The 14525-nt window shown below is 41.5% G+C and overlaps 1 protein-coding gene and 1 long non-coding RNA gene across 2 annotated transcripts; both read left to right on the forward strand.

The window, feature by feature from the left end:
* The first annotated feature begins 355 nt into the window (after nucleotides 1-355).
* LOC119136389 lies at nucleotides 356-1356 on the forward strand. The gene is made up of 2 exons (XR_005100729.1): nucleotides 356-919; nucleotides 1198-1356. It is a non-coding gene; the product is annotated as an uncharacterized LOC119136389 (long non-coding RNA).
* A 9134-nt stretch (nucleotides 1357-10490) lies between these two features.
* On the forward strand, nucleotides 10491-13895 carry LOC119136348 (potassium voltage-gated channel subfamily S member 2-like). The gene is made up of 2 exons (XM_037274698.1): nucleotides 10491-10867; nucleotides 11046-13895. Exon 2 carries the CDS (start codon nucleotides 11048-11050, stop codon nucleotides 12485-12487), a length of 1440 nt encoding a protein of 479 aa, XP_037130593.1. The 5' UTR covers nucleotides 10491-10867; nucleotides 11046-11047; the 3' UTR covers nucleotides 12488-13895.
* The last annotated feature ends 630 nt before the right edge of the window (nucleotides 13896-14525 follow it).

Here is a 14525-nt window from a genome sequence, read left to right on the forward strand (position 1 = left end):
TGGGCGAAGAATGAAATGGCAACTAATATTGTATTTAGACACATTTAGCCTCACCATAAGCCCTCCAAAAAGTTGCAGTAGTCCGGCGTTTCTAGGGAGAAGGGTTGCATTTGAATACGATGGGCATAATTCGGAGTGTCAGTGAATGCCCCATAACCTAAGAGCGACTGTTGCTCGACTGTATAGGTTAGGTCACTATTAATCGATATATGGAAAACTAGATTGATTATTCATAGTTTACTATTGTGTAAATTGCAAAGTAACCTTAAATATTTATTTTTAAATCGGTTATTTGGAGACCTTGTGCATGTGTTTTGATATAGCAAAATGTTTAAAATTGGGGGAAAAAAAAAAGGTTGTTCATATGCACAGTTAATAATTAAAATAATAGTTTATTATGACAGTTGCAGTTACAGATGTTGCCACCTACTGGGCATCTCCAAGGTGACGAAGTAACGTGAGGGATCGTTTATCACGTTTATAAAAGCAAACAGTAAAAAGGGGAGGAGACACATTGAAATTAGTTTCGTTTTGTGCTTCCAACCAAGCACGATCTAAAAACAAAAAACAAAACAAAAACAAAAAAAACTAGTGTCTCATCAAGTACCACCATAATGACCAACATTACAATACAGTAGCAGCCTAACTGGTCATGAAAAAAATATGAGATTTTATCCCTGAAAGCTATATCTAATTGTAATTGTATTATAACATTACTGGCAGTTTTAACAATGGCACTCACTGTACTTCAATAGAGGAAAATGGAAAAACAAAAACAATATTGCAACCTCTGTAAATAATAACATGCTGGATTAAAAAACATTATTAAGAGATTAAACATTTCATTTAATTATTCATTTGCAGTTGGCGCGGAAAAAAGGACTGGTTTGCACATCTGCCTGAAAGCCTGCATGGTAGGGTAAGTGAACACTAAATTGTCCATAGGACATGTGATTGTGGGTGTAAATGGTTGTTGGTTCTGGAGGACATGATGGATGAGTTCTTCTCAGCGATGCTTTAAAAATCCCCCTACTTCTTTTGGAAACATCTCACAGGTACATTTATAAAGTAAATGAGGGGAAATTATAAATATGTCGGTTTAATTATGATGCATTTTCAGTCCATCCTGTAATAAGACTACAAACAGCCACCTGACACTCTAGATGGGCTTCTAATGTTCTCACTTACAATCAACAGGTTTTTCAGTGTCTGAGTCCTCATCGGCCCTTCCATTTTGGGAAGCTCATCTGCAGCTGAAAGGGTGAAAGAGAAAGGCTCATCTAAACAAACGCTGCCCATGAAACCATGACACGCGTCCAGCTGCAGCTCTGTTCTCTGGTCAAAGAGATAAAATGAGAAAATACGGCGTGCCCTTTCATATGAGCTCACTCAGTGATGCGGCTTTATTTCTGTGCGTTTTTTTTCGGTTTCTGGTGTTAGCCATGGAAGCTTCATGCTCTCAACATTAACAGCTCTTGATGGCCTGCGAACAGAACACACATTAGGTGTTAAGGGCGGATCTACAGATGCAGATTACATTTTGCTTCTGTACAGTGTCAAGTCAAAGTCTGCTTTATTGTCAATTTCTTCACGTCAAGACATACAAAGAGATCGAAATTGCGTTTCCTACTATCCCACGGTGTCAAGACATATTACACCCAATTGGTCCACAGACAAACAAAACATTCAAGTAAACAATACAATAAGTAAAAATAAGAAGGCACATACAATGAATAAATAAGAGCAATAAATAAATAAGAGCAACATGCATACAGCAGACAGTCAGTATATAGCGCAAAAGTACAGTGTACTTGTAGTTGTAATCCTTTGTTATGTCCACTACCCTTCGAAATCAGTGTGAATCTGTCCAACTCATTATTGTCTTTCTTTTGAAGAAAAAAAACATTATTTGTGCTCATCTGAGTTCTGAGTCTGCTGGCTCCCTTTGCTTTAATAACCAACACCCATTTGATGGAATTGCTGTGGTGTGATAGCAAAGAGGGACCGGTCCCTAAGAGCACAGGCTCCTTCATTTCACTTGTCAAACTGACATGACCAAACATATTCCCCTTTTTATTTACAGTTTTTAATATTCTCTCAAAATGCTGCAGGTTAATAAATTGGTGTTGGTGGACGATCAGAGTGAGCTCTGACTGGCAGATTTTATTATGCATTTGGGCAGTGACAGTTTTCCCTGTGGCTATGGAGACAGCTTGACATCACACCAAATAAAGGGTTCCAAATATTACTGTTCTGTGACCTACCTGACTGAGAACAATGTTGGTGGGTAAACATGAGGAAATGCTTAGAGTGGAACAACAGTGAGGCAGCGTTTAAATGGTAGCGATAACAGGCTGAATAATGTGGAGTTGACAAAAGCAAGCAAGGGAAGGAGTGAGGTTTTGTGGAGAAAAGCTCAGGAGCAGCAAATGTAGTCGACGTAAAAAGACTCCTACGCACTCTTTGTCGAGCCTACGCCTCTGATTTGGAAGGAAAGGAAAACTTCATTTTCTCTCCTCTTGGTCTCATCCTCAATCTGACATTTTTATCTCCTCCTAATCTTTCTCTGCATTCTATTATACAAAACCACTCCTGTGTGTTCAGGACATGGTGAAAAGCACACAGCACACGGATTATTATTTTCTCTTTACTATTGTGTTATGAGTTATAATTTATGCACCTTACAGGATTAAAAAAAAAAAAGTAAAATACTAAACAATACAGCATAGCAGTATGAAATGTAAAAGCTGAGGGAAGCAATTGGAGTGATTAGACTTACTGTAAATCCTAATCATCTTTATATAGATTTAATTTACATGTCCTTCATCCTGGTATCGCCCCAAAGTAATAGCGACACACTGGTGGATCATTCATAATTACTGCAAATTAATTAAAAAATGATGAGTACTTTTAATGATGTACCTGTGCTCATCATACAAGCTCCCCCAACTGAAATCTAAGTGAGAGTTGTGATGTCATGGAGAAATGTGATGTGACTATTATAAAGCAGCTTTATGATTAAATGCCTTTGAGAAGAATGAAATCTACATTGCATGATGAAATAGTCAATTCATTTCTCTATTTTGAACCTGACCTTACTCTTTGAGCCATATCGCAGAAAAGTATCAATGGATTTTATAGATGGAAGTATAGGTGTCTATAGACCCATCATGGTATGTTGCTCACTTTGTGCTGGACTCTCATGCTTTTTTATTCATATGGCACCTTTCCAGATAGTAGCAACAGATTGGAAGTATTCCTCATTTAACTTTCCCCTTAAACCCTCCCAAAGAATCCTCCTGGAATTTCTAAAACTAGGGCAATTTCTAGGGACGTTTTCGCCAAGAAAACTATCATGTCACCGAAGATATGCTCAGAAAGCCATCTACCTAATAGCAAGATGTAATCCCAAAGTCCCCAACCCATGATCATCTCAACCATAACCAGATAAATAAAACAGACCCCTTGGAGCCCAGTTTTGTTCTCATGGTGAGCATGTTGGGATCAAGCAGCGGACTTCCTCACCCTCTATTAGCCCGGGACCCCATGGGCCAGCCTGCTCCACAAAACACATGGCAAAACACATTTCTTTCAACCACCAAGGACTCCAAGTCCAGTTCACACTTTTACTTTGTGAGCCCATGTAGGCATACAGAGGAACCTTGAGTTAACGGATTTTTAAAGGACAGAAAATAGAGATCAGTGCACACAAATTTCCCCTTTGTATAATTGATGTCTGTTGTTTACTGGTGCTGTGGCGCAAAGAGACTGGAACACATTTTTTTCCCAGTTTGTCTCCATTGACTATGGCATCCAGAGGTGAAAAAGGAAGCACGCTAACCTCATATGATTCAGAAATGTGATCTGCTGCATGCCATTATTTCTCCCAGCACCAGCAAGGTGAGGTAAGATAAGTATTTTAAAAAATCACTTTCAAGCTTTTTAAAAAAAAAAAAAATTTGTAATAATTTTGAACTGTACTGGGTGTTTTTATGCAGTGAAAATGTACAAGGCTATTTTTAGTCATGTTTTTTTTTCTTGGACTTAAAATTGCTTCAATTTAACGCATAATGGGCTTGAACGGACCACCACTCGCCTCTTATCAGTTAAATCAAGGTTCCACCGTAGTCACAGATTGCCCAAAAGGCTTTTTGCTGGAACACACCTTCCTATCCTACATTGGTACACAATTTAGAACCAATTTCATTGCCAGAACATACTGTATATCAAACTGCCACAACACATTGATATGGCACTTCAGTTAAAACTAGAAAGTCTAGAAAAACCACGTCCATGCCCAAAGTTCATGAATAAAGCAAAATGAGATAATCTCCCCAAAATTGACAAAGGTCTCAGTTAAGGCAAACAACAGGTTGAGCTGCAGTCTGCCGAGTTGGGAACTGATTTCTAATCCTAATCCTAAAAGTCATGGCCGAGGAGTGTCCAATCTATTTTAGGATTAAGGTTTCTCCAGATCACCACCAGCCATCAATTATTGTGATACGACCATCAAAGTGCCCAAAGTGTGTAATAGAGTTTAAATCCAAAGGGTGCAAGGCCTCTTCGAGAGCTAGATAATCGAACCCCCCCCCCCTTTTTTTTTTTTTTTTGCTGCAAAAGCACAAATAGTCATACCATGTCTTTCAACGACCCACAGTGTATGTATCCTTCTCATCAGCTGCAGAAAAACAACACTGTCACTGTCCACTGCTGTTTGACTTTAAACCCTCCACCAGTGTATTTTCACACCCCGGTTTAAAATGCAACAACATGACATCTTTTTAACCTTACTTTATAGATGTTTTTTGACTCTTCTGCATATAGAAATGCTCTAACGACTTGTTGGAACTTCCAAACTTATATGATGCAGGTAAGACACAAAATCAACATCTCAATCTTAATATAAAAAAAAATCGTGACAAGTTAAGTCACCAGAAATGAAGGTCTTTTGTTTGTTTCTCCTCATTAGATTGGACTGTTGACAGAACTTTTGCGACTTCAACAGAACAACCTAATCCCACCTGAGGTAACTACTGAAACAATGACTGAACTTCTGGTGGAAGAGACCAATAAATATCTCAAAATAAAGTAAGTGAGATGGCACCTAAACTTTACCCATGTTGACATGATTCATTGTAACAAAGAAACAAAAAGTCCAACCAACCAAACAAACATGTTCTTGCATTTGCAGGCTTTGGGAGTTTGAAGTTGAAGAATGTTTTGAGGCTTATGCCAAATTGGTAAGATTATGCAATCTTGAAAAACATTGGTAATTTATGCAGTTAACAGAATGTTTAGATCATTCTGCAATCTTCTCTTTTCAGACATTTGAGGTGAACACCAGCATGAGGATGCGAGACATTGAGTTTGAAGCGAGGAGGCTCCTGGACTCTCCTGAGATGGTCCCTCCTCAGTTAAAGTCAGTGTCTCTTGATGCACATTCATTATCTGTTCAAGCACATCATTTGTGCAGTAAACATACTAAGACACCATTTTATGATTATCACCCCCAGACATCCTGAGATTATCAACAAAGCTCAGCAGTTGGCTGGGAACTTGAAGCAGCAGGATGCTACTTGCGCCAAGATCTGGACACTGCATGAGATAGTGATAGAGGTGCTTCCAAAGGTCCTGCAGGGCTTCTGGTTCTCTCCACCGAAACCCCATTTTAGCATGCCATCCCTGTATCTCAGCAAAATGGCTGTCGGGGTGACGCAGGCTGTCCTGGATTTTATCTCCTTACCATTTTCCATGAATATCTATATCCACTTTTCCAAGCTCATGAGAGACAATGTGGTCCTGTCTATCAAGGATAAAGTGAGTCAACTTTTCCCGTTGGATGAGCAAGCAAATACCAATCCTGGCTTTCAACCAGAATTGCTTAAGACAATCACACATGTCGCAGTGAGGGAAATCTGCCTGCTTTCTCCTTTCTTCACTCCTTTTTTACCTACCCCATCTGTACCATTTCATGACTACTCCTCAAGCACTGTTTTACCATTATATGATGAAGACCTGAGCGATGAGCTCATCGAAGAACCAAATTCAGCTCAATCAACTTTAGCTCTTCTCCTGTCAAGTGAAGAAAGTGATATTGAGGAGGAAAATACCACAAATGAGACGACAATCAATATAGTTTCTACCTGGTTGAGAAAAAAAATCTGCTGCTGCTGACTATTTGTCTGTGCACATTGAAGAAAGAAGTTTTGTTCATTTGTCTTTAGCTCTTCTCCTGTGAAGTGAAGAAAAATCATGTTAGGCAGGATAGTCTCACAAAGAAGACAAGCAAATATAGGGTGCGTTGAGAAATTCATTCTGACACCTGAGAATGGGTTTGTTCGGAGAGGCGAAGTGCACCGTGTCCCCCGGGGGAATGTCGAGTGGGTGCACAGGCACTTCGTTTTTGGTTGAGTACGCATGCTCGGCGTGATGCGAGTGCACCCATATTTTGTACCTGGTTGAGGAAAAAAACAAACCTACTGATTACTGTCCTGTTAATTCAATGCATTCAAATTCATGACATTTATTCATTCATTATGCGCCTAGGCGAACCTTCTTTTCTTTTGGTTATTTCCTAGATTATAAAGCGCAGGTAGAAGACAGTGTTTGCAGCATTGTGTGCCATTGTCGGAGGGAACGCCGCCAACTCAGCCAATTGAAGCGGTCCAGAGAAAGCTGCACGGTCTTCAGGTCATTTAGATGCAGGAGATCAGCGCGCAAAGTCCATTTAAAAGGAACTGCTAGATCTCCACTATTGGATGATGTAAAGTTGGCCACAGTGAATGGGCACTTAATTCTAGATCGCCTTCCATCCTTGCTCGTGTGTCCATGTGTGCCAATGCACCACTTATTGGAGTCAGATCAAATAGAGAGAAATTCTCTAATACCATTAAAATATATTTGATATAACAACTATAAAATGTGGTTTGTTTATTTTTAAAAGATAATTTTCCCTTCAGTCGATTAAGAAAAAAATGATTGCCAGCTCCTTGTTGGGGTTTTGTATTATGTTTCTGGTTGTATTTTTATTGGTGAAGATGAATTGTGACCTGCCAAGACAGTTCACTCAAACATTTAAGCAGATCAATACAAATCCAGTGTCAGAATGAATGGATCTAAAATTGGCACTTCATTTGGCATGTGATCCAATTTCTATCCAGCAAACTGTACGTGTGTGAGGCAACAATAGATTCCACTTTCCTCGGTGTGCTCACAGATATTGCATTAAGGAAAACTCAATTTAAATAATCTCATCCAGCTATCATTTAAGAATTCGGTTCTGAATGTTGTGACCTTTTAAAAGCATTCAGAAGTGCAGCAGTAAAGACATGTTGGGATTAGGCTGCATCGCCATGCACTGCAATTGGATATATAGTACGCAACATTTAATCAGCATCATATAGAATTTGAGGTAAACACTGCGAGGATGATAATACACAAACACTCAATCAGAAACATTCCCACACAACCACAGATGAATCCCATGAGTGAAGGGGATTAATAGAGAAAATCTGCTATCCTCCAACATTGCGGTTAAGAGTGGTTTCAAGGCTGTTGTTAAGCTTGAAAATACCTCCAAACTGTCAGTGAGAGGATAATGTGATTCTCTAGAGCCTTACAATAGCATCAAATGCCATCCACTCAAGTTCCATACCACCGCCAAACATTCTTGGAAAGGACCGGAGCCAGTCCCATCTGATTTAGTAAAACCCGAAGCCAGATTTGAAATTAAAACCTCCTTGGTGAGAAGCAGCAGTGCGACCTACAAACTGCCAAATGCACACTAATTGGTAATGTTGTATAGAAAGGTCCACAGATTTAAAAAAATACAAATTGAAAGTAATCCTTTTATCAATTTAAAAATGTTTCATCCTTGGTGGGCAATTAAACAAACAAAAAAAACTATAAGAAGTTGTATTGGAGGTTTTGCATTATGGAAATTAGTCACATGCCTGAAAATTAGCAACCCTTATTAGCATATTTGTTATTGTTTCATTTGTTTCCCAACACAATTTAATGTTTCTCTTCAGACTTTAAGATGATGCCTAGTTTCAGTGGGATCTTAATTATGGTGGTGCTCTGACCAGCATCTGAATTTCTCAAAGCTTTCCTTGGAACGTTATTATAATCCATCAGTTTCTAATCAATAATGGCTTTAAAGCACAAAATAGAATAGTTATACCGCCCAATATTCTTTATATTCAAGTGACTATAAACCTCTGAGCCATACTTCTTATTAACAGTGACAAACCACTGAACGCAGTACAAATTGCTTGCTGTGACTTTTTTACACAGTGACCTTTAATACAGTATATCCTCTATACTCTATGACATTCACATAAGACAATCTGGTGTTTGTGTTTCATTAAAAGTATTATGTAACTACTTCTGTGAGGGATTTCTTGTTATCACTGACACGGAAAAGTGCTTTGAATACATTACCCTGACTGATTTTTAGTGCATGTTTCATCTGTAATTTAAGAAACCATCCATCCATTTCATTACCCCACTAATCTGGGGTCTGGTTGACGGGGCAGTGGTTGAAACGGAAATACCTGACTGCAGATGCTGTAACCAATCAGCCTTTCGATCTCCTGCTTTATTCATCCCTCTCTCGTAAACAAGGTCGCAAGATAAAAACACCTCTGCTTCGGACAGGATCTCTAACCCAGCAACCTTTTGGAGAACCACTACCTCAGATCTGAACTACATCTATCTGCAAAAGACAAGGACATAATGCCGAGGTCACCAAACTAGACGCCTGAATCCCTCGATGGCATCTCGAAATTCTGTCAGTAAAGGTAATGAACAGACTCTGTGACAAAAAGGCAGTCTTGTCAGAGTTCTACACTCACTGGAAATAAATGTGACTTATGGCCACAAATGTGGATCAAACTCTGACACGCGTCGCACAGGGACCAATCACTCCTTATTAGTAGGACCGATACTCCATTCTTCAGTAGTCCTCACCACATGACTGTCCAAGGGACACAGTTGAACACCTCCAAGTCCACAAAGCACATATAGACCTTTTGGGCTTACGATAACTGGTCCAGTGTTCCACGGCTAGGACAAAACCGACTGCTAGTCCTGAGATTCAGATTCCTGATGGATGTCCCTCTCCAGCACCCATGAATAGATCTGACTCGTGATATTCCTATAGTTGGAACACACCCTCCAGACAGCCACCATGGTCTTCCCATCCAGATGGTCTGTCCCCAATGTCCACACAATGTTCCAGGGGCGTGTCACCAGGACAGCCCCACATCATCCAGAACTTCGAGAGCTGCGACTTCAACTGTAGCAAGAGGCTAGCCAGCCTCAGAGTCCAAATAGGAAGGCACATCGATGGAATTGAGCAAGTCTATTCTACCCATCGACTCACAACATCCTGAGTTGAGGTCAGCAGTACCCAGTCTCCGCTACACACAACATCAATGATGCACTGCTTCCTTTTGTGATGCCAGACGGTGGACCAGAATTTTCCGTGGCCTCACCAAACTCTCATGCCGGATATCTTGTGTCAATGCCCATCAAAGCTTACCCTGCCAGTAGCCTTCAACTGCCTCCGCAGTTTCTTCTACTCACGCACTTTCATATCTCACCATATATTTCCTACGAGAGCATCGAATACTCCCAGCAGAGCATGAGAGTCTCCAGCAGGAGTACTCTGCAGCAACAGTCATGACACATTGCTCTCTCAAAAGCAGAGGGAGGCTACCCTCCAGTCAACATGAGTGGAGCAACACATCGACTAGCTTCTACTCATCAGAGTGGTGGATTAGCTGGAAGCCTATTCCATCTGATTTTGGAGTAGAGGCACGCTGCAGGCTGGACTTGTTTCCAGCCAGTCACAGGGCCAACAAAAATATAAACGCAAAACTTTTCATAAATATCTGAGCTCAAAGATCTAAGCATTTTGTTATGTACACAAAATGCATATCTTTCAAATATTGCAAACAAATCTGTCTAAATTTGTGTAAGCTGACAATCCAAATACCTCACAAATGTGCCATATTAAGATGCTGATAAATTATGAATTGAGTTACTAGCTTGGTCACGGAATGAAAAAAAGCTCTGAGTCAAGGTAGCACTGTAATTGTTGTCTAGCAATCACAAATGCTCTTGGAGGGCATTTAAAGCCCTCAAGCTGTAGCTTTCCATCTTGTTCTTTTGACCGTGGCTATTGCATGTGACAAATGTGTCTGCTCTCTTTGCTTGCTTTTTCTCTTTTATGATAATGGTTGGATTTACTAACCTGCCTGCCCCACTGTCTCCTATATGTTTACTACCTGGTCAGTGGTGACTCCTCTTAAAAGAGCCGATGTCCTCTCATCACCGTGTTGTTGAAAGTGGAGGGAGGTGGGCGGTGCAGTGGGAGAGCTACGTGTTGCTGCGCAGCAACAGATAGAAACGAGATGTTGGGGAGAGAGAGAGAGAGAGAGAGAGAGAGAGGGAGAGAGAGAGAGAAAGCCAGAGTGAGTGAGAAAGCAAGAGAGAGGGGGATGGAATAGAGCGAGCCAGAGAGAGGAATCCCCCTGTTCAAACAAAAGCAGTTGTCAGGGCGTGTGTCTGCCTGCATGCGCTCATAGTCCAGACCTATCCGAGGCTGTGATGCTGCAAGCACAGACGGACTATTTTCTTGCCTATTTGAGAAAGGAGTGTCAGTTCTTTTTGTATGGCTGCATCTTCACATGTGGCATCACTCCCCTTTGGAGGAGTTCATCCCAATCAACGTGACTGAGACGCGCCTGCAGTTTTCCAGGAAATACATGTTCATTTGTGCAATCTAGGGGGACAACTTGGCCACAAATTGACAGGATGCCATCAGTGGAATCATCTGTCGGGATTTGGTGAGCCGGTTGCGGTAAGTTCTTTGTTTCAGTGTTTGCTTCTAATTCTTGTGAATGCGTGTGAGGGGAACACGTGGTTGTACCGTAAATAGATGGTGGTTAATTACAAAGCACAAGCCAGCAAATAGTTCACTTACATCAATGTTTCTATTGAGACTTTTTTCTTGGATTTTTCTTTGTGTGCGTGCTCAGATATGACGGGTCAGGCCCTGAGGGAACCTGGTGGCAGGGCTCCCGCAGGGGACAGTGCCGCTATCCGCATCAACGTGGGTGGCTTCAAGAAGCGTCTCCACACAGACACGCTGTCTCGGTTTCCGGAGACACGGCTGGCGCGTCTTCTCCAATGCCGCTCCAAGGAGTCCATATTGGAGCTGTGCGACGACTATGATGACGCAGAAAAAGAGTTTTACTTTGACAGGAACCCCACACTTTTCCCCTACGTGTTGAATTTCTACAACACGGGCCGGCTGCATGTCATGGCCGAGCTGTGCATCTTCTCTTTCAGCCAGGAGATCGAGTACTGGGGCATTAACGAGTTCTTTCTCGACTCCTGCTGCAGTGGCTCCTACCACTGCCGGAAAATGAATCAAGACCGGGAAGAGTGGGAGGACAGGAGTGACGAAGGAAGCACCACTTCCTCGTTTGACGAGCTGTTGGAGTTCTACAATGACGCCACTAAATTTGACAAGCAGCCGCTGGGGAGCATCCGCAGGCGCATTTGGTTGATATTGGACAACCCAGGCTACTCTGTGGCCAGCCGCGTGATCAGCATCTTCTCCATCCTGGTGGTGCTTGGCTCCATCGCCACTATGTGCATGAACAGCATGAGTGAGTTCAGCCTCTTAGACGCCGAGGGGCAGCCCAAGGAAGACCTGCGCTTTGAGATCGTGGAACACTTAGGCATCGCCTGGTTCACACTGGAACTGCTGGCCAGGTTCGCAGTGGCCCCGGACCTTGTGCACTTCTTCGAGCTCCCGTTGAACGTGATCGACTTGGTGTCCATACTTCCCTTTTACTTGACGCTCGTCATCAACCTGGTGGTGGAGAGCAGCCCGGCGCTGGCCAACCTAGGCCGCGTTGCTCAAGTGCTGAGGCTCATGAGGATTTTCCGCATTCTGAAGCTGGCGCGCCACTCGACCGGGCTGCGCTCCCTGGGGGCCACCTTGAGAAACAGCTACAAGGAGGTTGGCTTGCTGCTTCTCTATCTCGCGGTCGGAGTGTCTTTCTTCTCTGTCATGGCGTACACGGTCGAGAAAGAAGACAGCGAGGACCTGTCCACCATCCCAGCGTGCTGGTGGTGGGCCACGGTGAGCATGACCACCGTGGGCTACGGAGACGTGGTACCCTTGTCCATTGCGGGCAAGCTGACAGCCTCGGCCTGCATTCTGGCGGGAATCTTAGTCGTAGTGCTTCCGATCACACTCATTTTTAATAAATTCTCCCTGTTTTACAAGAGACAAAAACAACTGGAGATCGCAATGCGAAGCTGTGACTTTGACGAAGGTATCAAAGAGGTCCCCTCGGTCAATTTGAGGAACTATTATGCGCACAAAGTCAAGTCTCTTATGGCCAGCTTGTCAAACATGAGCCGGAGTTCACCCAGTGAGCACAGTCTGAATGAGTCAATACACTGAGGGTGGTCCTTTGGGCACTGGCCCACGTACCGAAGCATCTGGCGTTAAAGCCCTATCAACTTCCATCATGTGGGACACAGGGTTGTGGGAAATTAGAAACACTTTCCATGGCAAGTTGGATGTGTTTTGCAATTGTAGAGTGATGAACTGGAAATTTGGGGTACTGACCATGAATTTCATGCAGTTATAACAAAGAACGTTTTGTTTTAGATGTTTTCTTTATTTGATGCTTTATAGAAAATTGTTTTGTTACTGCAGCTCATATGTTAAAAAAAACAAAAGTAACATTATATAATATGAAGGCAGCACATTGATCTAGGGGGCCGGCCCAGAGTTCTGAGATTTTAAATCTGAATCTCAGATTCGGTCTTTCTGTGTGGAATTTGCATGTTTTTCGTGTGTACTCTGGCCTCCGTATATGCAGGGCAGAGTAAATTAAATAGAAAATCTAAATTGTCTATAGGTGAGAATGAGTTTTAATCGTTATTTCTGTGCCTTGTGAGTGTCTGCTGATCATCTAGCCCAAAGCCAGCTGTGATAAGCTCATGAACACCAGTAACCTTAGGAGAAAAAGTGGGATGTAAATGAATGCATTTCAAACAATCATCTTGAATACTTTGTTTTAGATATTTTATATGTATTTATTTTTTTACATATTATCAATTCTTTGTAGGAAATGTCTTTGTTGCAGCAGCCACACAGTAGTATGCATAAAAGTGGTGTCAAAATGCAAAGTAAAATATGCTTATATACAATTCTGTAAAATCTGTAACTGTCAAAAATCAGACCAGGCAATGATGTACTCACATTCTGAAAACAAGTCAAGGCTATTTTATCTCTGGAAAAAAAAAAAACTGAAACGGATTATCACGTTTTTAAATTTATTTCAATTCAGGGATAGATTTGCACCCGTTTAAGTCAGGTGGTTTTAAATAGGTTTCAAAGACATCATTTGTGTGGATAAGTACAAAAAAAAAAATACATTCATGCTAACAGATACCCTAATTTTCAGTTTATTCAAGTGATTTGTTCTCAATGCCCATGTCTTTCCATGGAAAGTATTCAACTTGGAGTTTTGCAACCTTTCCTACTCTTCTCTGTAGCTGCGTGCAATAATCTTCGTGTCAGTTCTCAGTGGAAATAACAGAAAATTTAGTGGCGTCTGAGTATATCATCTCACCGTGGAGAAACAGTGTTTGACAAAAACATTCAATGAAAAAGACTGAGAATGCCGTGGTCGTTTTTGGTCAGTATATGTAGTCCAGCCTTCACCTACTTGTTGTTAAATCTGAAGTGCACTGTAAAAGGTGTGATTTTAGGAAGAGTCAAACTTGACATTGTGGTTTTGCAACATGGTTACTTCAGATGTCTGTCATGCAAAGTGAATTAAACAAAAGAACTATGTTAATTGTTTTTTGTTTTTCTTCATGTAGATTATGTTTAGCCTAGTGGTACTTATTAATCTAAGACGAACAGATGGACATTTGCATTGTTCTATATACGTAGTTCAGGGATGGCACTACACTAGGTACTATCACTCGATGAGAAATCTGTGTTGGTCCAAGTTAAGCCCCTCCAGCACATTATTTCATATTCTAAAATATATTTCCAAGTTACTTCCTCAGCTCCTTTATCTTTTTGTCAAGTCTCCCTATCGCCCTAGGAGTGAAACAAATCCTGGAGCTGTGCTTGGAGCTGAATGAGTAAAATGCTCAGATACAAATAATTCATACTGTCCACAAGCAGGTTTGGGTTTGAATCTGAATGTTTGGGTTTGAATCTTAGTTCAGACATGTTTAGGTCACGTTAGGTTAAAAGTCAGATGGAACAGGCAGAAATACTAAACAATACAGCTTCCCAACTGAAATAATGGGATATTAATGGATGAGATTTTGAATACCACATTAAAGGTAGTTGCAAAAAAAATAATCTGTTGGTTGGCCCAGAGGACCATTAGAAGGTCATCAAGCTTCCTTGCAGCTGGCACAGGCTGAACTCCTGATTACTAGTTCAGGAAAATGAGGGGATCGGTCCAATG

Source organism: Syngnathus acus, chromosome 16, assembly GCF_901709675.1.
Source record: "Syngnathus acus chromosome 16, fSynAcu1.2, whole genome shotgun sequence".
NCBI classification, from domain to species: domain Eukaryota; kingdom Metazoa; phylum Chordata; class Actinopteri; order Syngnathiformes; family Syngnathidae; genus Syngnathus; species Syngnathus acus.